Here is a 26,955-nt window from a genome sequence, read left to right as displayed (position 1 = left end):
GTTGGGATTTGGTAATGGATGAGGAATCCCAAGTAGGTTGAGTTCTGAGGTGAGAGGAGTGACCTGCAGATGGAAGCAGAGGATCAGCAGGTAGAGAATAAGGCATTGAATGGAGAATTAGGAAATAAGAGGCTGCACCATGGAAATTGGGGTGGTTTTGTTGTGCACTGGGCTAAACCCCAAGAAGTTTCACTTAAGAGCTCTGCCAGAGGAGTCATCTATCCCCTTGGACAGCTTACTCCATCCCACGGTTTCCAGTCTATAAAATAAAAACAATAATTCCTCCTGCCACCCACTCACCATTTATATATCCTTTCTGTTTACACGGTGAGGAGCATCTTCTGCTACAGAGCCCAGCAGTTGAGTCCTGATCTCAAATGCTGTTTGCCCGAGAGCAGATTTTACTGTCTCTTAAAGAGCAGTGTGGGCATCTTACATATATAGCTGGTACAAGTGAAACTGTCTGTTGTCTGTAGTCTTGCATATATTCCTGTAAGCTTGTGCAAAAAGAGAGCCAGAGCAATGAGAGCCCAAGGAAGCAGCTTTATTTGAAATGGCATATTTATACTGTCAATGAAATAGAGACATGCACATATGCAGGTATTGTGTAAGTACGTATCTACTTAGCTGATGTCCTTTATTTGATGTGGGTGTTTTCAAGGAGAAGAAATGGTTGATCTGAGGCAATAACTCAGGCTGTTTGATTTCTTCATTGTTCATAAAGGGAAATGCTCTTTCTAGAAGTGAATTCCTAAGTATATGGCAAAGGAGGTTTTTAGTCTGAATCACGCATTTGAGGGATTTTAAACATTTGCCTCCCACATGCTACAATAACGCTCTGAAAGTGGCTTTGTTGTATGATCCGAGAAGCTGCATTCTGGCGCCTGATGGTTGAGGAGAAATAAACACAACAGAGTGGTCTTGGATCATGTAAATACAGGATTTAACTGTAACAAGCAGGGAGGGGAGGGTGAAACCTGTGTGCAGCATCAGAGCAGAAGCATCCACCCGGGAGCATGGGTCTCTGCAGCGTTATGCTGAGCGTGGCAGAGCCCAGCCTCCTCTCTAGACCTCACATGGAGAGCACAAGTTTGCAGAAAAACAAATAGTTTTACGAGTGTCTGCTCAGACACTTTGCCAGCAGGCGAGAGCACTTTGGACATGCTCTGTGAGTGCAGCTTCGCATCTTAATGACTGTGAGCGTGGCCTTGGCTTTCTCCACTTCTCAATTTTTCTCCTGTGCTTATTTCAAGTTAGGGTGATTTTCACTCTCCTGTTTGCTTAGCTTCTCCTGGTACAATAAAACATTTAAGATACACGAGGCAGAGCCCGAGAGAGCCTGGAGCAGAGCATCCCGTGGTGGTGAGGACATCTCACACACCATGGGTACAGTAGGCTGCATGAAGATCTTCCATCTTCCAAGATGCTTCCAGTCGCCCTTGGGTGGATTTTGAACCCAGGGCCGCACAGCAGCCCTCCAGACCCAGTCATGGCTGCTCTTTTTCTTACCAGCAGAGATGGTGCTGTGGACTGGATGCCATACACACACCGGGCAAGCTGCTAACCAGAACAGTTTGCGAACAGGTATTGCTCTTTGCCCCCAGTCACAGGGATCTTCATCCTTCTTTTAGGAGGGACAAATGAGAATGTAAATTATTTTCATTTTACTGAATTTTCACTCCTCAGTCACCTTAAAGTACATAATAAATTGACCTATAAGTAACATATAGAAATTGTTCTGACTAATTCTGTGCTGAAGCATGGCAATTCCCCAGCAGTATACATCAGCTCAATAGGACTGAGTCAGCAAGGAAGCAAAGATTGCCCCAGCATGACATGGGCAGCGTTTTCAAGGCAGCTGAGCTGGGATTAATACCTGCACTCCCACGATGGGGAGTACGAGGCTGTGAGTAACAGAAGGTTTCCAGAAGCACAGGTTTATTTCTTGTCTTATGACTGGTTGCTTTTCCCAATTGCCTTTGAGTGCAATGTTATTTTATGGAGTGGTACATCTGCCTCTTATTTCGAACACATCTCCCTGCAGTGTCTAAGTCTTGCCAAATGGACTGTGAGCTGCGTAAGTCTGCTGTAGTCTGTGGAGGAGATAGTGCAAGATTCCAGGTGTTGGAAGGCCAGCTGTCCCCCCTGCAAAAAATCCCTCATGACAGGTAGCACTGAGGGTGGGAAAAGGAGCCTTCATCTGCATTTCTGAGTAGGAATGGAGCCCCTCCAGTGTGGTGGGAATAACACAGTATACATTGTTTTGCAGTTGTGTATTTGCGTAGAATATTCTTGTAGGGGCTACTGACTTCAAGATGTCTTTTGGTAGCTTAGCACCTCTGAGGTTCCTTGGTCATGGAAATTATACAATGAGCACCAGTACTCACTAAAAATAGTTACCCAGTGAAGTGAGGGATTAATAGAAGAAAAATGCACTTGTGAAGAAGTAAAGCAAAGAACAGAAGGAAGGAAAGAACCTGGGTCTGTGCACAGGAAGGAATATGCCAGCAAGGTTCTGACCTTACCAAGTTTTTACTCTTTGCTTAGTAGCTGAGGGCAGGAATGTTCTCCAGATGCAAGGAATGACTAGGCTGTTCCTTGTTTTCTCAGCATTTCTCTCTCCTGTGAGGGAAGATCATTAGAAATGGGGTAGGTTCTTAGGTTATCAGTCTGAGTCCCCAAATTTTAAGTTATTTTTTGTAGTAGTAAGTCTCAAGCTTGGTTTATTTATACAAGGTCTTCCATAGCTCATTCTGGAGAGAGGTTGCAGCCCTCATACTCTGAAGAAATACAATTCATGTGAGGCTATAGGATTGCACCAATCTCAGAAAACTCATTGAGAGGAGGACATCTGTGTCCCTAGAGCTTGCAGTTAAATACTGGACTCTGCAAGTTTCCAGCATGTGTGTGCGTGTGCGATGAGTTTGCTCTGCTTTCTCAGGTCCTGTACAGGTGTGTGAATACTGGCTGCTCATGACCTTGGAAAGTCAAGCCTTCAGGCAGTGACAGTACTGAAAAAGAAAAAGAGGAAGGAAATAATGATTTCGCAGTCTGACAGCAACACATCCTCTCTTGGTTTGTGTGGGGCTGAGATGATCTGTGCATGCTGGTGCTTAGAAATGTGTTTGAATGTGCATGCATGTGGTATCTATAATAAGTATTATACATATTATACATGTTTAAAGGAATTAAATAGATGATTTTAAGACAACAACATTTGGCAGTGGTTCAAAAAAAAAGGTGGTAGTGAAATACTTCTGATCTGGATGCAGTGATTACAGCTGTATCTGGCTGCTCACCAACTCCTTCTAAGTGCTATTGTAAAGTGTTACTGCAGTTTCATTGAGCCTGCACAAAGCGAGAGGCTCTTCCATGCTCTCTGACCAGGAAAACAGAGAACTTTGAAGCCTCTGGTTTGAGGAAGATACTTCAAGTCAATTTTATGTGTAAGGCATCAGCTGCTGAGAATCTAAATTTTGCAGATAAACCCACTAAAGAGGAGGAGAAAACAGAAGATGGCTGAACTGGTCAAGTGCCCTTTAGTTCTACTTTGCTACTTCTGCTCACTTTTTTTCTTAAACAAAACCAGAAAAAGATACAAAGGGATTTGTGAAGTTAGGCGTTCTGTACCAAAAATCAGTGTCTCAGATTCTCCATCTGAGGAGCAGAATATGTGTATTAGAAATCCTTTCCGCTTTGGCTATGTCTATATTGCTATCAGAGATGTTAAGTCTCTAAATCCAGTGTTGGCATCATAACTGCATGGTGCAGAGCTCAGCAAAACCTCTCTGGAAAGCTGCCTGGGCAGCCAGACAGCATCGAGCTGCCATGATCGTCACCAGCTTGCTGGTGGTACCCCAACCAGCTGGGTTAAAGTTTGCTCTGGTGACTCAGTGTGAGCTGTGGTCTTCACTCAGAAGTCCATCTATTCTCACCCAAGGAGGTCTCTCACAGTTGACTTTTCCCAAAGAAACAATGCCTTATACAGGAAGTTTTATAACCTTGAATATTTAATAAGAAGGGATGATTTCTAAATTCTTCAGGCTGAAGTCAGGTGACCTCCTTGGTAATGGGCCCTTGCATTAATTTTGTATTTTACAGTCTTGTCACATAATGTCATTCCATCTTTTTGATGTGTGCTCCAGGTTTGTCTCTGCAAATATGAATGTGCCTGAACACTCCTACATGGAGACTCCCTCCTTTGTAGGAATTAAAAATCAGTTGTAAATGTTCTGCAGGAGCATGGCTGCGTTAAGGGCCACTCCAGCATGAACAGCTTGGTCCGTGTTTAAAAAGTGACAACTGGAGCTTTAGTGGAAGAAAATAACTTGTTCCTGGGTATCTTCTGGTGAAAGAAACTGCTCAAAGTCCCCCTTTGTTTCACATTTCACTAGAATTGTTCTTTCACAGCCCTTGACCATTATCAGTTATTCTGGATAAATGATGTTCCACATCTCTTCCAACTTACCTACCGCCCCAAAAGATGAATCCTACTTTTGTTTCACTTTATATTCAATGGGATTTTTTTTTTCTTCTTTGGCTGGGCATTTTGTGATTTATAAAAACATAGAGCCCTATGGAGCAGGCCAGCATCTCTTGGAGACTCATTGCTCTAAATTTTCGCAAACCCACTTCAGATACCAGTAAACTGCAATCCTTTCTTCCATGGGTATTTGCAAACATTAATGAACGAAGTCTCACAGTCAATCCCGTATGCTTGAGGCATCTTATCCCTTATGTGGCTAGGCATCTGAGCTAGTGATGGATTTAAGTAAAACAGTTGGATGTGTTACCCTGGTTTGCTATCACTGCCATGTGTCTTGTCTGCAGAAGAACTTCATCTCTCAACCTCTTTTCAGATGGAAAAAGATATTTTGTCCAGCAGCCAAAGGGAAATGCAAGCATCCTGGTAGAAAATAAGCTGTTTCTAAACCCTGGCTGCAAGCTACCCACACATCACAGTTGTCAGCCGGGTTGCACATGCATAGTTACAGGGAACAAAATAGAGAGGACCTTCTGTTTCTATTCAGAAAGGTCTCTATCCGTTCACTTACACCAAAGGATCGTCCTCAACTGCCAGTATTAATTTGTTCTCCTGTGTGGGTTTCCAGCCAAAGGAGGGTAAAATAAGTCTAATTCTATCCAGCAGGAGCACTTGCAATGCAAATACTAGCCCATATATTATGAAGCATTAATGCAATCTACTTACAAATTACTTGGGGTAATTTCTGATTTTATTTATTCCTCCTTTTCTTTAATTAACTTCTAGGAAGAGAAGCTGAAATACCAGTATGGGGAAAATAAAATATGAGAAACAAAACCCATTTTTATTTTGAGACTATGCTTCCCTTGTAATAGCAGTTTATTTAAAGAGGAGCCTGGAATAATCCAGTTTAAGCAAAGCAAAGAACTCTACTGAAGCCAAATTGTGTGTGGGTGTGCTCTTGTCAGGGCTCCCAGAAGAGGGGGGCAGGAAAGGCTGTTAGTCAGACCTCAGATATTGCAGGAGGTGTTGGTTATTCAGTAGCTGGCATTTTTCCCTGGCACACCAGTACAGAGCCACGACTCTGCTGTACTGGGAGAGGGTGCATCCCACCGGGAAAATCCTCAGATAACCTGAGTTCTTGCTTTTTTGTTGTTGTAAAAGAAAATCCCAAGGGTACGTGGCTGGAAGAGGTGCCCACTGCAAGGGCTTAGCAGATGGGTTAGGAATCAGTCTCTGCTCCTCTGCCTCTTCTCGTTGTTCCAGCTTGTGCTGTGTTTGCAGCAGGTCCTGGGCTGGGGTCTGGCGGTGTTTTGCGTCACCTGTGGGGGATTGTGTTATATAGGGTGGTCCCACCTCATGTTGACTGGACCCAGGCTTAAAGCCACAACAGTCTTCAGGCATAGTTCCTGCAGAGGAACAGTCAATATCAGCCATGGCTTATTACAACATTTGCAGAGAACTACCCTCATGCTCAGTTGTCTCACAGAGAACAGTCTCTTGATGCTATGGGCTTCTCAGAGATCGGAAAGTCAAGCAGAAGTATAAATCTCAGCTTACTTCTATGATCTGTTTAAATAATGTTTTTTTTCCTCAGTATATTGCTCTTTAAAATTTCTATGGCAACAGCATAGCTAAGGATATGTTAAATAAAAGTAATTTAGTCATTAAAGGCAGGTGATTAATTTCCTTAGAAAAAGAATAAAATCGATGATTAGCTCTTGAAACAGAAGGTGAGACTAACAAAAAGGATAAGGTGCGATTCTGGTTCCACTGGTGGATTTGAATGTGTAGGCATCATCTTTCTTTGTTACATATCCGTGGATTTGATTTTTGATATTTGGCTTGGAGATAATAAATGATTGTATTTTATTTATAGAAAACTGCATATGCCCAAGTTCTGCACTGTGAAATATATATCTGTACTAGTTTGCAGTGAGCACAAGAACACTAATGATTAATTATATTCAGGAATATTAATTAAATTTCAAATGATGATAAATAAATTAGAACTGAATATAGCATTTGTTTTAAAATAAAAAGATGTGTAGTTAGGTATTTATCTCCTAGATGCATGAGAATTACTGTAGACAATAAAGAGGGCATGAAAACTCAGAGCCTGTATAGATATTGATTGGGTATGTTCAGGGTGTATTTCAGATATTTACCCTCTGCTTCCCCTCTCCACGGAGATCCTCCCCTGGTTAATTCTTTCCATCGATTTTGAGTCTGCCTGCTCAGAAGCTGAAAACGGTGATGCTGGTGGGGAGAGTACAAGAACAGCAATCGATTGCAAATACATTTTATGATACTCTGCTTCCATATTTTAAAGGGGAAAATTTATTAATGGCAGCAGGTCTCTGATTTTCCCTTTTAAACATATCAATCAAACCAATCACAATTTGCAAACTCCTGGACATTTTCATTTTCTCTGAAGTGACCCCTTTTTTGTTTTCTCTGTCCCTGCAGACAGTGAAATCATTCCTCCTGACTGCCTGCGGCCCCGCTCCTTCACCGCCATCCGCCGGCCCTCACTGCGGCGGGAGACGGAGGACACGCGCCTCTCGGTCAGCCTGTGCGACCTCAACTTGCAGGAGGAGACCTTCCATGTGATGGCCACCACATGTCCCATCCCGCAGAACTCCCTCAACTCCCAGCACTCCCACCTCCTCCCCTCGCAGCTGGAGAGTGACCTCCGCTTCCACCATCTCCGGGGACCCCATGTCAAAATCCTTGACGACCAAACCGTGGCCCGTCTGGAGCACGCCCGGGAGGAGAGGACTTTGGTTTTCACCAGCAGACCCCTTCGGATCAATGAAACCATTTTCGTCAAAATCAACAAGTCCAGTGCAGTGCGCACGGGGACACTGTCCTATGGGGTGACGTCCTGCGACCCCAGCACCTTGCGCCCCAGTGACCTCCCCTATAATCCCGAGTCCTTGGTTGACCGAAAGGAGTTCTGGGCCATCTGCCGAGTCGTGGTGCCCCTCCAGAGCGGAGACATCTTGGGATTTATGGTGAATTCAGATGGTGAGCTGCACTTGAGTCACAACGGTGCTGGCACTGGCATGCAAGTCTGCGTGGACTGCTCCCAGCCCCTCTGGATGTTCTTCGTTTTACATGGTGCGGTCACGCAAATTCGATTGTTGGGTATGTATGGCATACCCCCTTTTTCGAACCTCACGCACAAAAACAGCAAGGTGCAACGCATTGCAGGGGAAGGGTGGAGGGAATAAATGGCTGCCTCCCTGCTCTAGGATCAGGTACAAAACTTGTTTTTATAAAAGAAAAAAGAAGTACAAAAGCACGTATGTAGCACAAGGATATGAGTTCCAAGAATTACCTCTTTGCACTTCTCTAGCATCCTTCACTTGGGGGTCTCAAAGCTCTTTTCAGGTAATGAATTAAGTCTCAGAGACCTCCATTAAAGTATAGATGGTCACCACTGACCTAGGAGGCGCAAGGAAGGGGGAGGAGACGTGCTTCAGGCTGGGCTAGTGTAGGGCATCGCCAGCAGGAAAAATGAGATCTGATTCCCTTTTCTGTGTGTTAGCTATCTGGTATGACCGAGTCCCAAAAAATGTGGTCCCTTTGCTTTCCCCAGGCTCATATGCGAGAGGCAGGCTAGCAAGCAGAGAGGAAGCCCTGTGCCTCATGATCCCAGCGGTGCACAGAGCGTGGCACTGACCAGCTCAACAGGAGAGGGGTTTCCTTGCCCTCCAGCCTTATTGGAGGCTTGATATTTTTGCTCTGTTTGTAAGCTCTGTTAACTGAAGTACTTCATTTAAATGCCAAAAGTCATGTTTTGAAGGTGTGGAGGGAAAAGCCTTGAAATAGCATTTGCTTAGGATCAAATTGATTTTTGTGTGTGTGTGTATTGGATGCAAGTGTAGGATGTGTTTGGCCATGAATTTGGACCATATCATGGTTCTACTGGTGTCAGTGTCAGAAAGTAAATGATGGAGTCTGAGAACATGATGTAATTCCTGGTACTCCGCTAACTGGAGACGATTTGAAAATGCTCATTTCTTATTTATACTGTTATATTCATATAACTTTAAATACACTTATATTCCTTTTTGCTTCAAATCGTCACCAGGTGAAAAACTGTCTGGATAGCCAGGCCCAAAGAGTTGTTCTGAATGGAGTTAAATCCGGCTGGCGGCCGGTCACAAGCGGTGTTCCCCAGGACTCAGTATAGGGGCCAGTACTGTTTAATACCTTTATCAATGATCTGGACGAGGGGATTGAGTGCACCGTCAGTAAGTTTGCAGATGACACCAAGTTGGGCAGGAGTGTTGATCTGCTGGAGGGTAGGAAGGCTCTGCAGAGGGATCTGGATAGGCTGGATCGATGGATGGAGGCCGATTGTATGAGACTCAACAAGGCCAAGTGCCGGGTCCCACACTTGGGTCACAACAGCCCCATGCAGCGCTACAGGCTTGGGGAAGAGTGGCTGGAGAGCTGCCACGTGGAAAAAGATGTGGGAATGCTGGTTGACAGCCAGCTGAGCAGGAGCCAGCAGTGTGCCCAGGTGGCCAAGAAGGCCAACAGCATCCTGGCCTGTATCAGAACTAGTGTGGCCAGCAGGACTTGGGAAGTGATCATCCCCCTGTACTCGCACTGGTGGAGCCACAACTCGAATACTGTGTTCAGTGCTGGGCCCCTCACTACAAGAAAAGCTGGAGTTGCTGGAGCATGTCCAAAGAAGAGCAACGAAGCTGGTGAGGGGTCTGGAGCACAAGTCTTATAAGGAGGAGCCGAAGGAACTGGGGTTGTTCAGTCTGGAGAAAAGGAGGCTGAGGGTGAGACCTTATCACTCTCTACAACTACCTGAAAGGAGGTTGTAGCGAGGTGGGTGTTGGTCTCTTCTCCCAAGTAAAAAGCAGTAGGACAAGAGGAAACAGCCTCAAGTTGCACCAGGGGAGGTTTAGATTGGATATTAGGAAAAATTTCTTCACTGAAGGAGTTGTCAAGCACTGGAACAGGCTGCCCAGGGAAGTGGTGGAGTCACCATCCCTGGAGGTATTTAAAAGACACGTAGATGTGGTGCTTAGGGACATGGTGTAGTGGTGGACTTGGCAGTGTTAGGGTAATGGTTGGACTCGATTATCTTAAAGGTCTTTCCCAACTTAAATGATTCTACGATTCTATTAAAATGCCCCTCTTACCCAACAGGGAAAAAAGCAAACAACCAAAATCCAACAAGCACCTCCTTTTTTAGGATTTATAGACAATCTTTGAAGATAAATCGTGGTGAACACACACATCTCTCTGCAGAGTCCAGTTCACCTTAATCACAGTCTAAAGTGCTCTATATCATTTGCTTAAAGTTGATCATAGGCCTATGCTGTGAGTGTTCTGTGCCTGTTAAAGGTTCACAGATGACAAATGTAATACCGCAATTTATTTCCAGGAGACCAAGACTCAGTCCCTGATAATTCAGCCTGATTACATTTGTTGTGCATGCTGTACATAAACCATGGCTAGCCCTGCTCTTCACCAGTGTGTCATTGTGATAATGGTAGGTGAAGCCAAACAGATCCCAGTAAAGTAAGAGATTAAATGCTTGTGTATACGTTAGAAGGAAAACATCCTCAGGTCATTGAGCTACTGGTAAAACTAAGTCATCGTCCAGTGCTTCCTTTCATATGAGGTCAGTAATTCTGGTAGTTTTTGCACAAAGCAAATAGTTTGTTTGCAATAGGTTCTGAAACAGGGCAGAGAGCATGTATCTCACCAGAGGGACAGAATTACATCCTCATACAAAATTCAACAGAACATGAACTTGAATGCAGGCGTCCTGCGTCCTGGGCAAACCTCCTGCTAAGCAAATAGTTTCCTAGTCCCTGCGTACGTCCTCCCTACCTGCTCACAAGTTCAACCCAAACTGGTACACTCCAAGACATGTGTGAGATAAATTTGTGTTTGAATCCATGAAATGAAATCTGCTGAGTTAGAAAACTCACTACCTGTATTTGTGACCACATAACAGACTTTTCAGGCCTTGGTCACTGGAAGAGAAGCTGAAAATGAGCTATCATTCTTAAGTGAGATGTCAGTGAAAAGAACTGGGCTTGCTGACCTTGCCTCTCTCAAAGAAAGGGTAGGACCCTGCTGAGTGTACAGCTTTATCCACGTCAGCTTGGGCAGCAAGCTGCTATCTCCCAGTTAAAAGCTATGAAATTGGAGCTTGCCTATAATCTTTAACAGGTATTAAAATACAAATAGAGCTTTTCAAACCTATATTTCCAGTATAACAGTGCTGGGAGCAGTACAGTCCCACTATAAGTACAGTATTAGTACAGTGCAACTGCCCAGAGAAGAGCACTGATGCTGTCCCAACACTGCACATCTCTGCAACTGCAGTAATATGTGGATCAGCAATATTCTGACAGAAGGCAAAGAAAATAATGAACTCCCATCTCTAGCTTCTGAAATGTTCTTAGGGAGGTGATGTGCACTGTTTGCACTGCAGTGGAGCAGATTATGGTGCTTGCCGTAATATCTGTCATTATAATATTAGAAAATGCAAGAAGAATATAAAAGTATTCATCTTTCTAATGACAAGCTCCGTCTTTGGAATGCAAACAAGAGTAATTTTGTGTGATCTATCTTTTGTAGTTTGAGCTTTATATCACAGGAGAAGACATGTTTATAGTCATCTTTTTCTAGTTTTAATGGAAAAAGTGAAGTTCCATATCCTTGAAAGAAATGACGCACAAATACTGCAAGAGGCATAATCATACCAAACCTATCTTCAATAGCAGATGTCATTCTACTTCTGGGGGCATATCATTATTAGATTAATCAAAGCAGTGTTAAGGGAACATCAGTACTACAGCTGACTAGAAATGAAATGAAAGTTGCTGGTTTTGCTTCCTCTCCAGCTTTTCTATTTCATTTGGAGGATGGAGAAGGTGGAGAGCAGCAATGCCACTCTTTGCACCTAGAGGAGGTTTATTTTTGACTCAGAGAACAAGATGGCTCAAGTGATTGATCACTGGATACTACATTTCACGCCTTGAGGTTAGTTACTTAGTCCTGACCCAGAGCGGGACCAAGCTCAGGTCTCTCCTGGCTTGTGGCTTTAGCACAGAAGCTTACATTTGTTGACCACAGTTACTCCACAGTGTTTGGGATACAACATTTATTTCCTAATCTAAATATCAGGGGAGACCATCTCTATACAGGCTGATGGTCTTACAGAACTCTGTAAGAGAGGAGGGCAGTGCAGGTTTCGCTTGATAGTAAAGAATTCTGACTTCTGTTTCCACCTTGTCAGTCTGGCATAATATACTGGCAATCTATTTGCTGTAGGAGAAAAAAAAAAAAGCAGAAAATAAAGATGAGGTTGGAAACACTATTTTTCTTTATGTCACCCCAGCAAAAGGAAAATAAGTGAAACCGAAGCACCTCTGTAGCCTGTAAAAGTCACAGTCATCTGTAGTGGGAGGTAGAAGAATGTCAATTTGTTGCAAAGAAAAGGTAAAAGGCAACTTGACCACATCGAGGGAAGATAAATGAAAGAGAAGGGCACTTTAATGTTGCAGATAATAGCATAAAAAATATCAAGCTGCGGGAAAATGAAGGGACGCAAATTTAAATTAAACATAAGTCAGGGTAATTAACTACAGGAACTAGCTATTGAGGGAGGCTATAGATCTTTTTGTCAGGATTGGAAGCCTTTCTAAATATTTTATATGTAAAGTGCTGGTCTTAATTCAGAAATTCTGTGGGTTATGCACATAGGACAACCAAAAAGAAACGCAGAACATTAGGCATGTAGAAATGAAACAGTCTTTGCATATCCTTCAGGGTAGTTCCATTAGTTCAGGCTTGGGTTGGCGTTTTTCAGTCGTCATTCCTGTACAGTTGGGAAAACTAGCCTATTAAATTTGATTTACTGCTTTCAGCTTTTGCTGGTAATCATTTCAGCTTACACACAGCTTTATTGACAGCTCTGAAAGGTTGAAATGAGCCAGTCTGGATACACTGGTCTGGTTTTGGTCTGGTTTTGGTGGTGTAATTCATTTATGAAGTTAAATTGATCGACCCCATAAGGTTTTAAAATGTGTGACTCATGTCTGGAGGAGCTATCACAGCAATAAGTTTATATATTTAGTGTTTGGGGATCCATATGGTTGGGGATATTCTTTCATTTTCTTTTGTCTCCGAGTGAATCACCAGCATGTAAAACATCTTCCTTCATGTCCTTTATTTTGTTTTTTTGGTGTGGTTTCCCTTGTGAATTTCATCCGTTCCAGTAATATTGAAGTTTTCTTTTGAGCAATGAAATAACATGTTCCATCAACAGTCATACTAATGAAGCTGAGTTGCCAACTTATCTGTGTCCTTTCTATCCATGCACTTCAGTAACTCCAGCCCCACCAGAACAGCTGCACAATATTGCAGCTCTCTGGATGCCAAGAGCCAGCATTAGGCTTGGAAAAAAACAACTCAAGAGCCAGCATGTGGTGTGGGTAAGTCTGTATTCACATCCATACTGGATAAATGCAGAGTGTGTGTGGGCTAAGCTCTCCTGCCTCCTTTACTCTGAGCACTGAGTTGGGGCTCCTACTTAGCTGCCCATTGCAAGCAGTTGTTGCTGAGGTTTCCATCCTTCTTTCAGATTTTCTTGAAATTGGTTGATGGACTCAAAAATGGCAAGGCAGGGAAGGAAGAGCTGGCCAGTTGCTCCCTGACTGTCCCAGGACTAGTAGAGCACCTGTCTCTGGGAAAAGTTCTCTACTCTGGGTGCAGTTATATACTTACTCTGCATGTACAATTAACTGCAGCGAGCATGCAAAATATTTAAATGATCGTTGGTGTGTACAGTTGTTACACACACTGCCCATGGTGCAGACAGCAGGTACAGTTTGTAGAAAAGTCTCTCACACAGGCAGGGAGAATCTGGGATTTTGGTTCTCCAGCTCTAAATATGTAAGTTTCTCCTGTTTGAGAGAAGCTGACTAGTTCTTTGCAGTAGTAAATCACACACCCTCATCTCTGATCTCAGATGTGGGCCAGAAGGTTACCCATTTGGGAACTTGATCCTCCTCTGCCTTGGCTCATTCCAGTGATGTGGAAATTGCTGAGTTAAATACAGCGCAAGAGAGACCTGATAAATGCATAAAGTTGTTGCACAGAAATGCATGTAATGAATTGCTTCCTTTAAAAAGCATTCAATTAGAAGTGCCCCAGAGTTTTATCGTGCATGTTTTTTTTAATTTATTTTGGAAACATTTCCCATTGTATGGAAAATGGACTCATTAAGCTGATTGATTGGGATCTAACAAACAGGCCTGTGTTGTGTGGCACCTAACTGCCTGGAGTTCCTATGCACTGCAGGGTATGTGGTAGTTTATGGCGTTAGAGACTAGACAGGAAGAGAGTTAACATTCTGTGCCTCTTGGAAAGAAATTCACTTGTATTAATCGATGCCTCTTCATAAACCCTCCTATCATGCATGGTTTTATCTCTCATTGCAAGTGAAGTACACATTATTGATATTAAGTTGTAAGAGCTGCACAAGAGTATTACACGGTCCGTAACTTCTGGGCTTTATTCTAGCACTGCACAGGGCTCTCCATTCACGTCCTGTTTTATATTAATTGTTTTAAAGGAGAATTAGCAAAAAGGGAAGCTGTTGTGTTATAGAGGACAGGCTGTTTAACAACTTGTGCCTTGGAAAACTGCACTGTCACAGAGAATTGGATGCAGTCAAATGCTTGTCCCTTGTGGTTGGTGTCAGCAATGTCAGAGAACTACCTGCTAGTGGCACCTTTGTACCATCCAGCTAAACATCTCATCACATGTGACACAAAATTAACCCACACTTGCCATGGGTAAGTCGGTGAGCGTTACCCTGTGTGCTGAGGTATCAGCCAGCATCTGAGTAAAGGCTGGGTAAAGCAAGCAGACCTCCTCTAAGTGAAAGCCACAGGACTTGCAAATGTCTTTTCCTCTGCACTCTCCTCCACAAGAACAGAAATTATCATCATCACCAGGATAATAAACTATCCCTGACTGCAGTGAGATGTTCATAGTAAGTGATGTATAGATCTCCCTTATCTCATAACGCTTCTGCCTGCCTGCAGTGAATATACAGGATATGGGATCATATACCAGCCTCTTTGAATTGCAACTTGCCTGTCAGGACAGATAAAATCTGCCTGTTCTTTGAACTAACACTGGCATGAGTTAGTTATTCTGGCTACTGTGAGAGTGACATAGCAGACTAAACTCTTTCTTTTCCTTCTTTGTCAGATGCCTTTTCATCTGGCAGGGTGTCCCACAGAAATTCAGAGCAGTCCTGGCCAAGAAAAGTGAAAGTATTTGTTTCCTGTATGCATCTGCCACCCTATTTATACATGTCCCTCCTGGAAAAGCATGAAGCATGGAGGTGCTGGGTTAGGCAGCAGTTTTCCTTTTGCTCACAGAACCACTTCTGCAGTGGTCTCAGATACTCTGAGCCAAATGGCCTTTTTGAGATAGAGATGAAAAAGGTGCTGTTATGAACAGAAGCATTTTTGGTTAGTGTAATTAATATCTGTGATCTTTTAGAGGGCTTTTTAGTTTGTTTTTCCTAAACAAGATGAAAGTTCCAACTCTCATTTTTCATGCTGTTCAGCTAGTCAATCCAGGCTTCTTTTTTTACCTCTTATTGGTCTAAGTAGCTGTCTGGGTGCTTTGTTGGTCTAGTATTTGTCAGGTTGAGAGATGGAGCCCCATTAGAGGCTCTTTCACTTCAGTTCAGCTAGATGTTCGTTGCATGGTGTCCATGCCCTTAGGATTTTGCAGGGTGAAGTGCCGAGTAGCTGCTGAACTTCACCTACCAGGTCAGGAAAGATACCTTGTAAGTTTGCTCTGTGCTCTTTGCTTTCAGACAGCACATTGCGCTTGGGCTGTGAGAGGTGCTGGATCAAAAACTTCTGTGGTGTCTGGAGCTTTCATATTTCTCCTGCTTAACTGGAACGTTCGTATGACTGCAGGAGGGTAATAGATGTGCTGGTGCCCTGCTGCCCTTCTGGACATAACAGACAGCAATGCTCCAGTGAAGCCATAAAGTACACTCCTTTTCTGATCCACATGAAAGTCTGAACTGTTGTTCTCCGTGTGGTTTGAGTCTAGCTTTTACTTCCCTGAACAGTGGTTGTCTTAACACCCATCTGCAAACACAGGCCTTATGGTTTTGCATGCAAAATCTGCCAGGCTGCTTTCTGACCTATTTCCGGACATTTCTGTAGCATAATGCAAAATCCCTTATGTTTTCATGGGCTTGTAACGAACAAAATGTAATATTGTTCTTTTTGGAACAGTTTTAAAATCCCCCAGGAAATACTTGAATGCAAAAACCCCCATGGATCATCAACTGATGTCGGTCACCTGAGAGGCAGGGATGAGTTGCAGCATAGAGGCTGGGCTCTGAGAGCATGGTTGGCCAAAAAACATCGAGCCTAAGGGGAAGGAAGCTCTGGTTTCTGGTCAATGCAGTATTGTTCCCATCACCGTGGGAACATAACAAATGGCTGTGTAAATAAATGTATTTTATAGCATTCAGAACTGATGGATGTGCTTACATCCTTCCCAAACATTATTGTTGATCTTTAACTACCATGTGCCCAGGCAGCAACAGGTTCCAAGCTTTGTTCCTTTGTTTTAGCATGATGGATTCAAAAGTCCCTGTTGGGCAAGACCTGAGTGGCCCTGGGGGATGGAATAGCTCTCCTGCAGCCTTGGCTGGAGGCAAGCAAATGTGATAATGTGCAGAAATGTATATGGCTGCTCTCTGGAGCAGAGAACACGCTGTGGGTAGAGCTGTCATTTTAATATTGAGACTGTCTTGCTGAAACTGTGTTTGGTATTTGCAGCTCTCTCTACGGTTGATGGAACATTTGCATTAATGAAAACCAGTTACTGAAATAAAACATGGAAGGATTTAGGTCTTGCAAAACTTTTCTTGATAAAACCCACCTTTTAGTGGATGTGCCACTGATGGAATACCGAGATTTCTAGTGTCAGTGTGAAGGGAGAGGTGTTAGTCTGACATCTGCCTGGGGAACATCCCAAGAAAGAAACTTCATCTTTCTTCCTGGGAGAAGACAGAGGAAAGTACCCAGGAGATCTCAGTATACTCCGTCTTGCCACTAAATTGCAAGGTCAAGAGAACACACATTTAGTGTACTGTTCCAGGTTCCCCACTGCATCTTCAATATGGGTATTTGCTCTTGTAATATGTGAAATAGCTGTGTAATTCCACCAGTCTGCATTCTCTAATAGTTAAAAGTATCTCTCTACCTTTTTCTGAAATGGGACAATGAAAGAGGAAAAAATACAGTGGGAAAGTTCTACACAAGCTATATCCATGAGCAGAAAAAAAAAAAAAGACGTATGTAGGAGATTTTCCAGTAAAATAATAGTAAGGACTGAAATTGAGGGTCCAGTCCTACCAGTCTTGCATGTGGTTATTTATCAAGAATGTTCACATACTAGTGGTCACTATAAAGTCAAAGTTCTGTAGTAGATAAGATTAAGCAAATATATGACTTTACAGGGTTAAGTTGCTCTAGTATCCAGTCTCGTAACATCACGGCTTGCTCACACTGCAGGAGCCCACGTGTTAAGCAATGGACCTCCATAGGGAAATGTTCACATGAGCTCAGTACCCACAGTTCTGCCAGATTTTTGAAAGAACCTTAATCCTATTCAGATAACAAAATCAATGGCCCTGATACATTGAGAGTGTTCAATGTGAGAATGGATATTGAGCAGTTTTTGAGATAGGGGAATTATTTTAGCTGACGGGCTTAAAAGTCTGGCTCACAACAAAGGGCAATCGAGAGTTTTGAAAGGCATCTAAATGACTATGACTGTCAGATGCCCAGTGCTTACTGGACTAAAATGTATGATAAGTGCACAGCTCTCTTGAGTGTTCTTAAATATGCCGGCTGAAGGCTGCAGCCAGATTTCGGCAGCTGTTCTAATCTTTTCCACTTTGTGCTGGAAGCTCTGGGACCTGCGAATGGATGGAACAACACTGAAAATCTGTAATTACTATTGGTAATTACCTGATCTTTATTAGCTGTCCTATTTATGCAGCAAATTTGTTACGTTTTTGTATTCTCTTTTGAGAAGGGGCTGTCAGTGTGCTCCACATGATACTCGGCATATGGGCAAGTCAGTATGTTGCATAAGACTTTATCTTCCTTAGAAACTATGGTGGGAGGCTCCCATATTTTGTCTTTTAGGCACAATGTTTAGTTAAGATTGTGGCATAGTCCTTAAGAAGGATATGGGTAGGGAAAGCCCATTAAAAAGGTGAAGTGGATCCAACTATGTAAACTGTGAGTTGGGCAGTAGTGGTCATTTACTGACAGCATCCTATAATAAGAAAAACAAAGTTTAAGTTGAATGGGTTCGAAGGGGAAAAAAAGGATAGCTCTGGAGTGCAGACTGAGTGGTTATACATTATTTTTATAATGCTTGTGAAATAGTCATTAAGAGCCTAGACAGGTAATGCAAATAGCAGGGCATGAGTGAACCACCTGAGATGGTGTGTGGTGTTGCCAGAAAGCATTTCTGGGGACAAAAGTCATGATACTCGTTCCTCTTTGCAGCCAGCAAACACTGGGTATTGCTCATTTGTTTCTTTTCTTTCTTAAAAGCAAAGTCTCCAGACTATGCAATACCACATTTACACTTCAAAGCAGCAGACGTTTTCAGCCTGTAGGTTCTGCAAGACTACTGCAAGCACAGTCCCAGTGCTCTGAGGGAAACGTGCTTGCAGGCCTTTTGGGTTAAGATCTGAAAAAGGGCAATGGGACTATATTATGTTGAATTTAATTTTGAAGGGGAAAGGGATAAGAGAGGGAGGCAGACAATAAAATGAGTAGAGTCTTACTTTTGTCTCCTTATGGACATGAACACTCCTCCCCACACTGGGACAGGAGTGGCCTGGTCAAATCCCAAGAAGTTACTGGGTACCTTTCACTGCCTGGTGGATGTTTTTCATAATCTGATGGAGTGCAGCCTGTTGTCATTATTTGAGTCCCAGGAATGGCCCTGCCCCTTTATCACCTCTCTCAGGAAAAGATAGCAGATGAAGAAATGTGTTATGAACACCTTAAACTGGTAGTTTCCCAACCTTCAGTGATCCTAAGTCAACAGTATAAGGAAGAAACATGCTCTTTGGCATTACTTTTCTATCATCTCAGCTGTAGATTGAGTCTGGGAGTCTTAATATACGACTTGCTAGCAATGGGTTGGGAATAGCTGTGGAACAGATTCATAGCAGCTACTCCCTGCTCTAGGCCAAAGAGATGCCTTGGGGGTTTACTTGCATCATAGCAAATGCCCCTAAGCACACTCAGAGGAAAATACAGACAGCACATTGCTCTTCCCACCTGCTTTTGTTGTTGTGGTTATTTTCCGATTCTCTCTTTGGGGCCTATGCAGTAATAAGCAGGTCAACATAATCGCTTTGTTATGAGAAAAAAATGTAGAAATAATATTTTTATAAATGAATTAAGGGGGAGAGTTAATGGAAAAATTTCTGTATTTTCAGGAAGTATTGACATTGTATCTGACTTTCTTTCTTACCAACGTAAATCCTTCAGTGGCACAGCTTTCTCCAGACAGCTGCCATTAAGAGAGATGAGCAAAAAGATGTCTGCTTAAAAGTTGGGACAACCTCACGAAATATCCCCTGAGAGTGGAAAACCAGCCTGTTCACCACAATAAACAGAGAGAGCCAAAAACATCTCTGAGGGCCACAGCTGCTATATTTTGGTCACAGTTAGGATGTTCTATAAAAGAGCAATTATGGATACAGATAACTACTCATAAAAATCATAAATGCTGGATGGGATCCCAAGAGACTACCTACTTCACCTTCCTGTTCTTAAAGAGCTCTAATGATGGAGATGCCATAGTCTCTCTAGGAAGTCTGATTGCTTTACAGTGCTTCCCTATCTACATAATGTCTAACCTGAATACCTTAGGAGTCCGAACCCTCGATTTCTTGTTTTATCCAGAACTTTCATGAAAACCAGATTTTTTTCTTCTCTCCTTTTAGCAGCCTGTGAAAAATGTTGCCATCTTAAAATCATAGAATCATACAACATTTTAGGTTGGAAGACACCCCTGAGAATTATCTAATCCAACTTCCTGCTCAAAGCAGGGCTAACTTCCAGGTTAGCACAAGACCATGTGCAGTCAAGTTTTGAGTATTTCCAGGGACCGAGATACCACAGTGCCTCCAGGCTCCTGCTCCAGTCCTTAACCAGCCTCATATGACCCTGGATTGGTGCAACCTTTTCATAACGGGACAGCATTGTTGATTTATGATCATCTGGTGACCTCCAGCAGTCCCCAGGCCTTTTTCTGTAGGACAGCTGTATTTGTAGTTGAATGGACTAATTCCCTGTCCTCTATTTGGGTAGCTGATTATCTCTGCTTAAGTAAGTAAGTGCTGCATTTTGCATTTGATTGTATTGAATACCATCCCCTTTATTTCTGATCCTATTTCCAGTTTGGCAAGACCTTTTTGAATCACAAACCTTTAGCATACTAACAGCCTTTCCTGGCATGTTGTCGTCTGTACATTCCATGGTAATACTCTCTTCTGCTGGAAGTGTAATACTCTCTTTTTTGTGGGTGAACATAGAGGTTTGTTATTTGCACCTCTCCCAGAATGATGACAGAAGTACAGAGAAAGAGTCAATCTGCATTGGATTTTGCTAATAATTGGACTTTGCAAAGATAAAACAGCAAATGGAATTGATTCAAAATCCATTTAAAGGTGATTCCAGTGTGTTTGAGATCAAGCATGAGACAAGGTAGCAGCAGGGACAATGTACCTGTGGGCTTTACGGAAAGGAAGAATGTTTCTAAATCATTATTTAAATCGATTTATTTAGAATTATTTAATGTTTTAAAATCATGGTTTGAAAGCTAGTTCTTGGTGGGAGCACTGTGCACACAATGAGGATGTTTGGCCTTGAGCACATGTATCTGGTTTTAGTTAAGCCAAGCTGGCCACACTCATTCCACCCTGCACATGATCTCATTCCATGCTCCTTGTCATGGTATCTGCACACCATCCAGCAATATATTAACAGCGTGAGTAACGTGTCTTATGTTGATTATTCTGTCACCAAGGGAGAAGTGTGTCTTGTCTGTTAGGGAACTCATTGTCTTAAACAAAGCTCTATACTTATGCTGGAGAAAAGTCAAGAGCTGTGCCTTGTGTTAGGAGAAAGAATTGGAAAGGTGTGCGCTGGCCCTTGGGTCTTGGGTAAGGCCATTTTGTGACTCAGACCGGCCGCAACCAGAGAAGATTGTGGTTTCTGCACTGATGAGCTCTCCTTGCACTGTAGAAGGGCCGTTTTGCACTGCTGCCAGCATGCTTCATCAGTTCATACTCTGTGACACTTGGGGTACCTCCAAATTCTCCTATTAGCCCAGAAAAAAATGCTCGTAATAGTCTTTATTTTGCATTTAATGAAATGACCAGGTTGATGTTAGAAATGCAATGTGCTGTGTGTCAGCCAAATGGAAGAAATGTCTCCAGGCTGCAGGGAGGAGAAGGGAAGGCTTGAAAAACTTGTTCAGCTGCTCAGTGTTCATATTTGTTCTGTGTGCAGTGAGCGAGCTGAAATCTGTGCCCCTGCTGGGCCTGTTTACAGTGTGTATTACCCACAGGACAAGTTTTCTGCTACGGTCATCTGTCAGATTGGAAGGGAAGGGCCATTGCTCGTGGCTGTCATTAGAGGCTGCATCATTCTCTTTGCATATTTACCGAGCTAAACTCCAGCTTCAGCTCCCGTCTGTATGATAAAGGAGGTGCCTCTCTACAGCATCTCAAGTGTGAGCACCCCAAAGTCCTTTACAGAGGCTAATTCAACTTCAGATTTTGCCTGTGAGCAAAGCACTCCTCATTTGAAGGGGTGTAGAACTGAGGGACTGAAGGCTGAAGCGAATTACTTACTTACTCTCCGGTACGCTGTCCTCAGAACAGGTTTTGACCGAAACATGACACAGACCCCCCAGTCCCTATGCTACACTTAAACTGCTCAGTCTTGTTCTGCTAAAAAGGGGCAGGAGAATCTGGCATTGGCTGCCAGTGTGCTTTTGCGCTTTTTTGCATAATCCATAGTTGGCTCTTGGAGTCCCTGCTTCCCAGGTTTGGTCCTCCTTGGCTTGGTAGCCTCCCTGCAAATAGGAACTGAAGGACCTTTCTGGCACATGGGGTTTTCCTGGCCTCCTACTGCTGCTTTTTCCCTGGAGAGTACCCTCCAACTCATCAAGGACACTGCAGATCCAAACCCTTTGTGTCTCTTGGCTCCTTATATGGTAACATGAAGAAGTTTTAGCATTTTAGTTCTGATTTGGAGTTACACTGGTTGTCTTCTCAGCTGGGCAATTAAAAACTTTAACTTTAAAACCACAGGCAAACTAGTTCTTGCCACCAAGAAACCATACGCTGGTTCATGCACGTGTATGCCGCTGTCTCACTACTGTCTTACTGAAAACCAGGCCGCATCGTTAACAATGAAATTCCCCTACAAAACGTTTGCAGCAGCTAGACTTTTAAGCATTCCCCTTTTTTTTCCCCTTCTAGACGGGGCTTTAAGATACTTGTAATTATAACAGCAGAAGAAAGAGCTTGAGAAGGAGGGAGGGTGCCAAGCAGGCTGTGGGGTAGACCTGGCTTTTCTGGCAGACCACACTAACACAGAAGTGATGGTGGGCCTTGAGAGCAGGAGGTAGTGGAGCTGGGGACACCTAGAAGGGACTTGGAGGGGCTCTGCACTCTTGAGCCATCACATCCAGACATGTGGGGAGTGGAGAAATTGTTCCTGTTTGTGGGGGGAGAGGTGTCCTTGCTCATCCCAGAGCCAAATGCATTTTGGTGATTTGCCTCTTGGCTGGCCTGAAGAGGTTTCAACCTGTTTTTTTCTATCCTCACGTGCTATCCATCTCCGACAGAGGCCACCCTACAAAAGTGGCAGAGTAGTGAGCAGAGCTAAGTTTTCCTGATTGCCAGACCCTCGTGTTTGTCTCTGGGAAGTCCTTGAGTGACTTTGCATGAATTTGTCAGAGCCTGGGATGATGCATTTTGCACTGAGTTAGCGTAGAGTGCTTTGACAAGGTGATATGTTCTTGTGCTGGAGTCCAGCCCACCCTACTGCAGGCTGTGTCCTCTACTGGCCACAAGCCCATCACTAGATATAGTGCTGAGGGTGCATATGAGCATGAAACCAGAAGGGAAGTAATTGCACTTAATGACTTGAGATACATTTAATGGCAGAAACAAAGGGTTATGATGACTAAAGGAGTTCCAGCAAATTTCAGGGGCTGTGGGAACTCAATGTCTTTTCAGGGCTGACTGCTAGCATTTAAAAAGGCATATGAGAGTGGTTTTTTTCATTTATCTTTTCCCTAGATTTAATGCTGATGGGACACAAATCTTGACAAGCACTGGGAGTTGCACCCACTGCCACATATCCCCAGTGCCTCATCAGCCCGAATTTTTAAAAATAATTGTGGGTTTCTTTTCTCCTGGTGCAGGTTCCACCATACTAGCCGAGAGGCTGGGGCTGTCCACACCGAGCTCGCCCACATCAACACCCAGTTCCCCCACTGTCCTCTGCAGCGGCATCTCTGACCCCATATTGTCTACATGTGGCTCTGGCCCCCTCTGCAGCTCTATCAGTGGTAAGTGTAGTGGGATCCCGTCTCTGCCTTTCCTTTGCCTCCCTCTGCCCACTCCTGCACTGCCTCCCTTCATGGTCTCAGGCTTGTCTCCCAGGACTCTAAACCCACAATGATCAACAGAATCTCCTGTCAGCTCCCTCGGGGAGGAAGGGGGAGAGCCTCTGCAAAGTCTATTTTCAGTCTGTTTTACATGGAAGCCACTTAGATGCCTAGACAGCAATATTTCTCTAACCCTTTTCATCGTGAAAGGTCCCAAGGGAGGCAGCAGAGTTTCTGTTATGCGCGTGGCCTTGTGACGCACAGCTCCTTCTGGAGAGCTGTGTGGCAGTGACACGCTGCATGCTAGTTTAGACTGGAGTTACGGGTATGCCTGCTGCCCGGGCACCCTTTCCCTCTCCATACACCTACTGTACCCTCTTCAGAAAAAGGCAGTATTGGTATTTCTAATATGCCAGTGAATTCCAGTGAGATTTAGATAAATGCGAATGCAGTAGAAAATTATAGGCTGTTCTGCAGCATTTTTAAAACCCCAGGGACCTGCATGATCCCAAGGCATTGATGGTGGTATATATAACTCACCAAGTCCTTGTCATTGTTCTCCAAACCAAGAGTGTTTTTCACTGAAGGTACCTGTCAGTGTCAAGTTTAATAACTGGTGACAGCAAACATTTAGATTTTTAATGGATTTTGGGGGAAATAATAGAAATTTTCTCATTATCTTGCTACCTTACCTGGCTTTCTTGGGGAGGCCTCATTACAGTTGTGCCGTGAGTATAATTACTGCAGCCCCTCATAGCTCTCGAACCAATGTACCCACCAAGCTGGAAGCTGTCTGTGTGGCTACCACCACCACCCCTGTCCTGAAGAGTCCACCCAGGGTGATTTCTAGCATAAAAGCCAGCAGTTGTGGGCCCACTTCCCTGGATCGGTGCTAGAGATGAATCATTGCTTATCTTGGGAGCTGCTGCCACCATGTGCCACCTGGCCTCTCCCTTTTCAAAGCAGATGGCTTGATCCACCCCTCCTGATTTTTCCTCCTTTGTTAATGTTTAGACAGGGGGTTGAAAATGTGAAACTGCTTTTTGTCCCTGCTGCATGGGGACAGCTGCCTCTTGGTTTGCTCTGCTGCATGGGCAGCAGATCCCAGCAGATGCTGCCTTTCTGCTGCCCTGAGCCTTGGCATGTGAATCAGAGCTCAGTGAGTGGGACAGTAGGTCACAGGAAGGACCCCTCATCCTGGAGCATCCGTTTCTGCTAAGGCATGGTTCCTCCTCTCTGTAGCTGGCTTCAGGGCAGAAATTACCCTCGGGTGTCAAGAAGCCTTTTAAGCAGCATGAGTCACCCTGTTCTTTGTGTTTCAGGCACAGCTCCCAACTCTCCCATCAGCTTGCCTGAGTCACCCATCTCCCCAACTGTCTCAGGTCCTTGGGGAGATGAATGCACCATCTGCTACGAGAACATGGTAGACACAGTCATCTACTCCTGTGGACACATGTGTCTCTGCTATTCGTGTGGGCTGAAGCTCAAGAAGATGGCCAACGCTTGCTGCCCCATTTGCAGACGGGCCATCAAAGATATCATCAAAACATACCGCAGCACTTAGAGCAGCAGCAGATGCTGTGGTGGGCACTGGGCAGATGGGGAGGAGGCTGTGAAACAGCCAAGACAGGTCTTGGTCTCTGTTCATCACCCAGGAGATTCAAAAACCATCGCCCACCACCACCCTGATCTCTTCCATGGACAACAGGTGAGACAAGCTTAGACACTGCTCTTCTACTCTCCAAGCAAGCCCTGGGGCTGAACTCCAGTGTGTCAGGGAAGTTACGATGGACTAGTCTTCCTTGTGGATTTTAAACTTTATCTCCAAAAAAAACCAGCTGGTGCAATCATCCCTTTTCTACACCATGAGCAGTGGAGGGGCATCTCCAATGTTTAGCAGGGACAGCAAGCCGTAAAAGTTTCAGTGCTACACCTCACCTTCTGAAGACACCCTGTGTGCAGAGGACAGCTTAGCAGAAGAGGAGGAACAAGCAACGTGTTTCTGTGTACAACCAGCCTGACCATAGGAAGCCCCTTAGAAAGGATGGTGCAAGGCAAGCTTTGACCCAGTGAGCGAGGTGCAGTGAGTGCATTCACAGTGGAAAGGGTGGGGCCAGTGCAGAAAAGGACCCAGGATGTGTGAAGCAAAACCCACCCCATGTCTGCAGGCAGAAGAGCAGCCCCACGGCAGCCCCGAGAGGGTTGTGCCCTGCTCCTGACTTGCCGTTCCCTGGCAGAGGAACGGTGGGTTTGGCAGCCAGCACTGGCACTGGCCTTGCTTCCTCACAGCAGCATCCAGCCACCTCCTGTCGCCATCCTGTTGCATGATGAGCAGCTCTCAAACCCCACCACCACCAATTTGCTGTGGCTTGTCCCAAATGGTCTCCATGCAGCATGAGGGATTTGGCAGCATCTCTGCCCCCATGGGTCTGCAGGTGACTCCTTCACCTTTCCTCTGCCTACCATCCTGACAGCATTTGTGAGGGAGAAAATAAAAGAAAAGAAGAAACAAAACCCCCAACCCACTGGGGAAGAATGTAAAAACCCACATGTCTGCGGGTCTCATTTACTGGTAACTTTATCACTGTGCTTTAAGACAAAACCAGCCAGGTGGTACTCTGCCCTTCTCAGCCAGCCCGCTGGCAGGACATGGCTGTCCTTATGTGTTAGCAAGAGAGGAAAGAAGAAAAATAGCTTGAGGGGTTTGGTTTACTTTGGTTTATTTAAATAAACCCCCTTCCCTCCTGCGGCAGTTGGGGGCCCCGCTGTCCCCATGGTAGGTGCCTGCAATGCAGCCCCCATGGTTGCTGTGACAACTGCTGCTCCACCACGGCCGCTGGCCTGGCCCCAGGGCTGCTGGCTGCTGGGCCCAAGCAGCGTGGCTCCACAGCAGCAGGAGCTGCCTCTCTCCCCTCCGGCCCCATCCTGCTGCCTTCCAGGGCCATGTGGGAGGTTGAGACGGTGAGGGGTGATCAGGGCTGGGGTGCAGCAGCAGTGGTGTTCGCCCTGCCATGTTGCCAGCCAGGCCAGGCCAGGGAAGGCCATGGAGTTGTTTACACTCCTCCTGCCGAGCCTTCTCCTGTGCCCCAGCATATGGCCGCTGACAGGACATGGCATAGAGATAAAAATATTTAGTAGACAGAGCTGCTTGCTGCAGAGGGGCATCATGCCCCACCAGGCAGCAGGTGGGTGAAGGAACACTTGCAGAGGCTGCTCTCAAGAGCTCCTGGAAAAGATGTCCTTGCCCTGTCCTCTCAAGGAAATGAAAAAAGAGGCTACTAGCTGGAGAGCACATCATAGAGCCTTTCTTTAAAGGCACCGCCATCATTGCAGCCTACCACGGGGGTCTGCAGCCATCCCCAGCCCACCCTGGTGGGCAGGAACTAACTTGAACACTGATACTCTGGTTACAGGGATTTATGTTATTTCTTTGCTTTATACCTCTCACATACACCCCTGACCCAGCCCTGCCCTGCAGTCTGGGCCAGCTTTTGAAAGCCCTGGCGTGCCATGGCTCCTGTGCCTGGACGCCTTCACTGAGGGGTGGGAGGAAGCTGGGTTGGCACGAGTCTGGGGGAGGTCACAGCAGCCATACCAGGAGCACAGCTGGTCCGCAGGTGTGCAGCCAGCCTCCAGTTTGCCCAAGGACAGAGCGGTGACCAGCAGGCACAGGGAGCCTGTTTCAGTAGTTAGTTATACAAACTCCAGTGGAA

At 44.7% G+C, this 26,955-nt stretch overlaps 1 protein-coding gene across 1 annotated transcript; it reads left to right on the top strand.

Moving 5' to 3' along the window:
- Nucleotides 1-6,952: 6,952 nt before the first annotated feature.
- Nucleotides 6,953-25,068, top strand: NEURL1 (neuralized E3 ubiquitin protein ligase 1; the record flags this gene model as incomplete). The annotated part of the gene is made up of 3 exons (XM_010295166.1): nt 6,953-7,633; nt 23,057-23,203; nt 24,565-25,068. Coding segments are annotated over 3 exons (1,070 nt in total), but the record flags the coding sequence as incomplete, so codon positions are not given.
- Between the last annotated feature and the right edge of the window lie 1,887 nt (nt 25,069-26,955).

The sequence above is a fragment of the Phaethon lepturus genome, unplaced genomic scaffold (assembly GCF_000687285.1).
Source record: "Phaethon lepturus isolate BGI_N335 unplaced genomic scaffold, ASM68728v1 scaffold5229, whole genome shotgun sequence".
Taxonomy (NCBI): domain Eukaryota; kingdom Metazoa; phylum Chordata; class Aves; order Phaethontiformes; family Phaethontidae; genus Phaethon; species Phaethon lepturus.
Note: the sequence above shows the minus strand (reverse complement) of the source record. Positions and strands in the feature narration are given on the sequence as shown.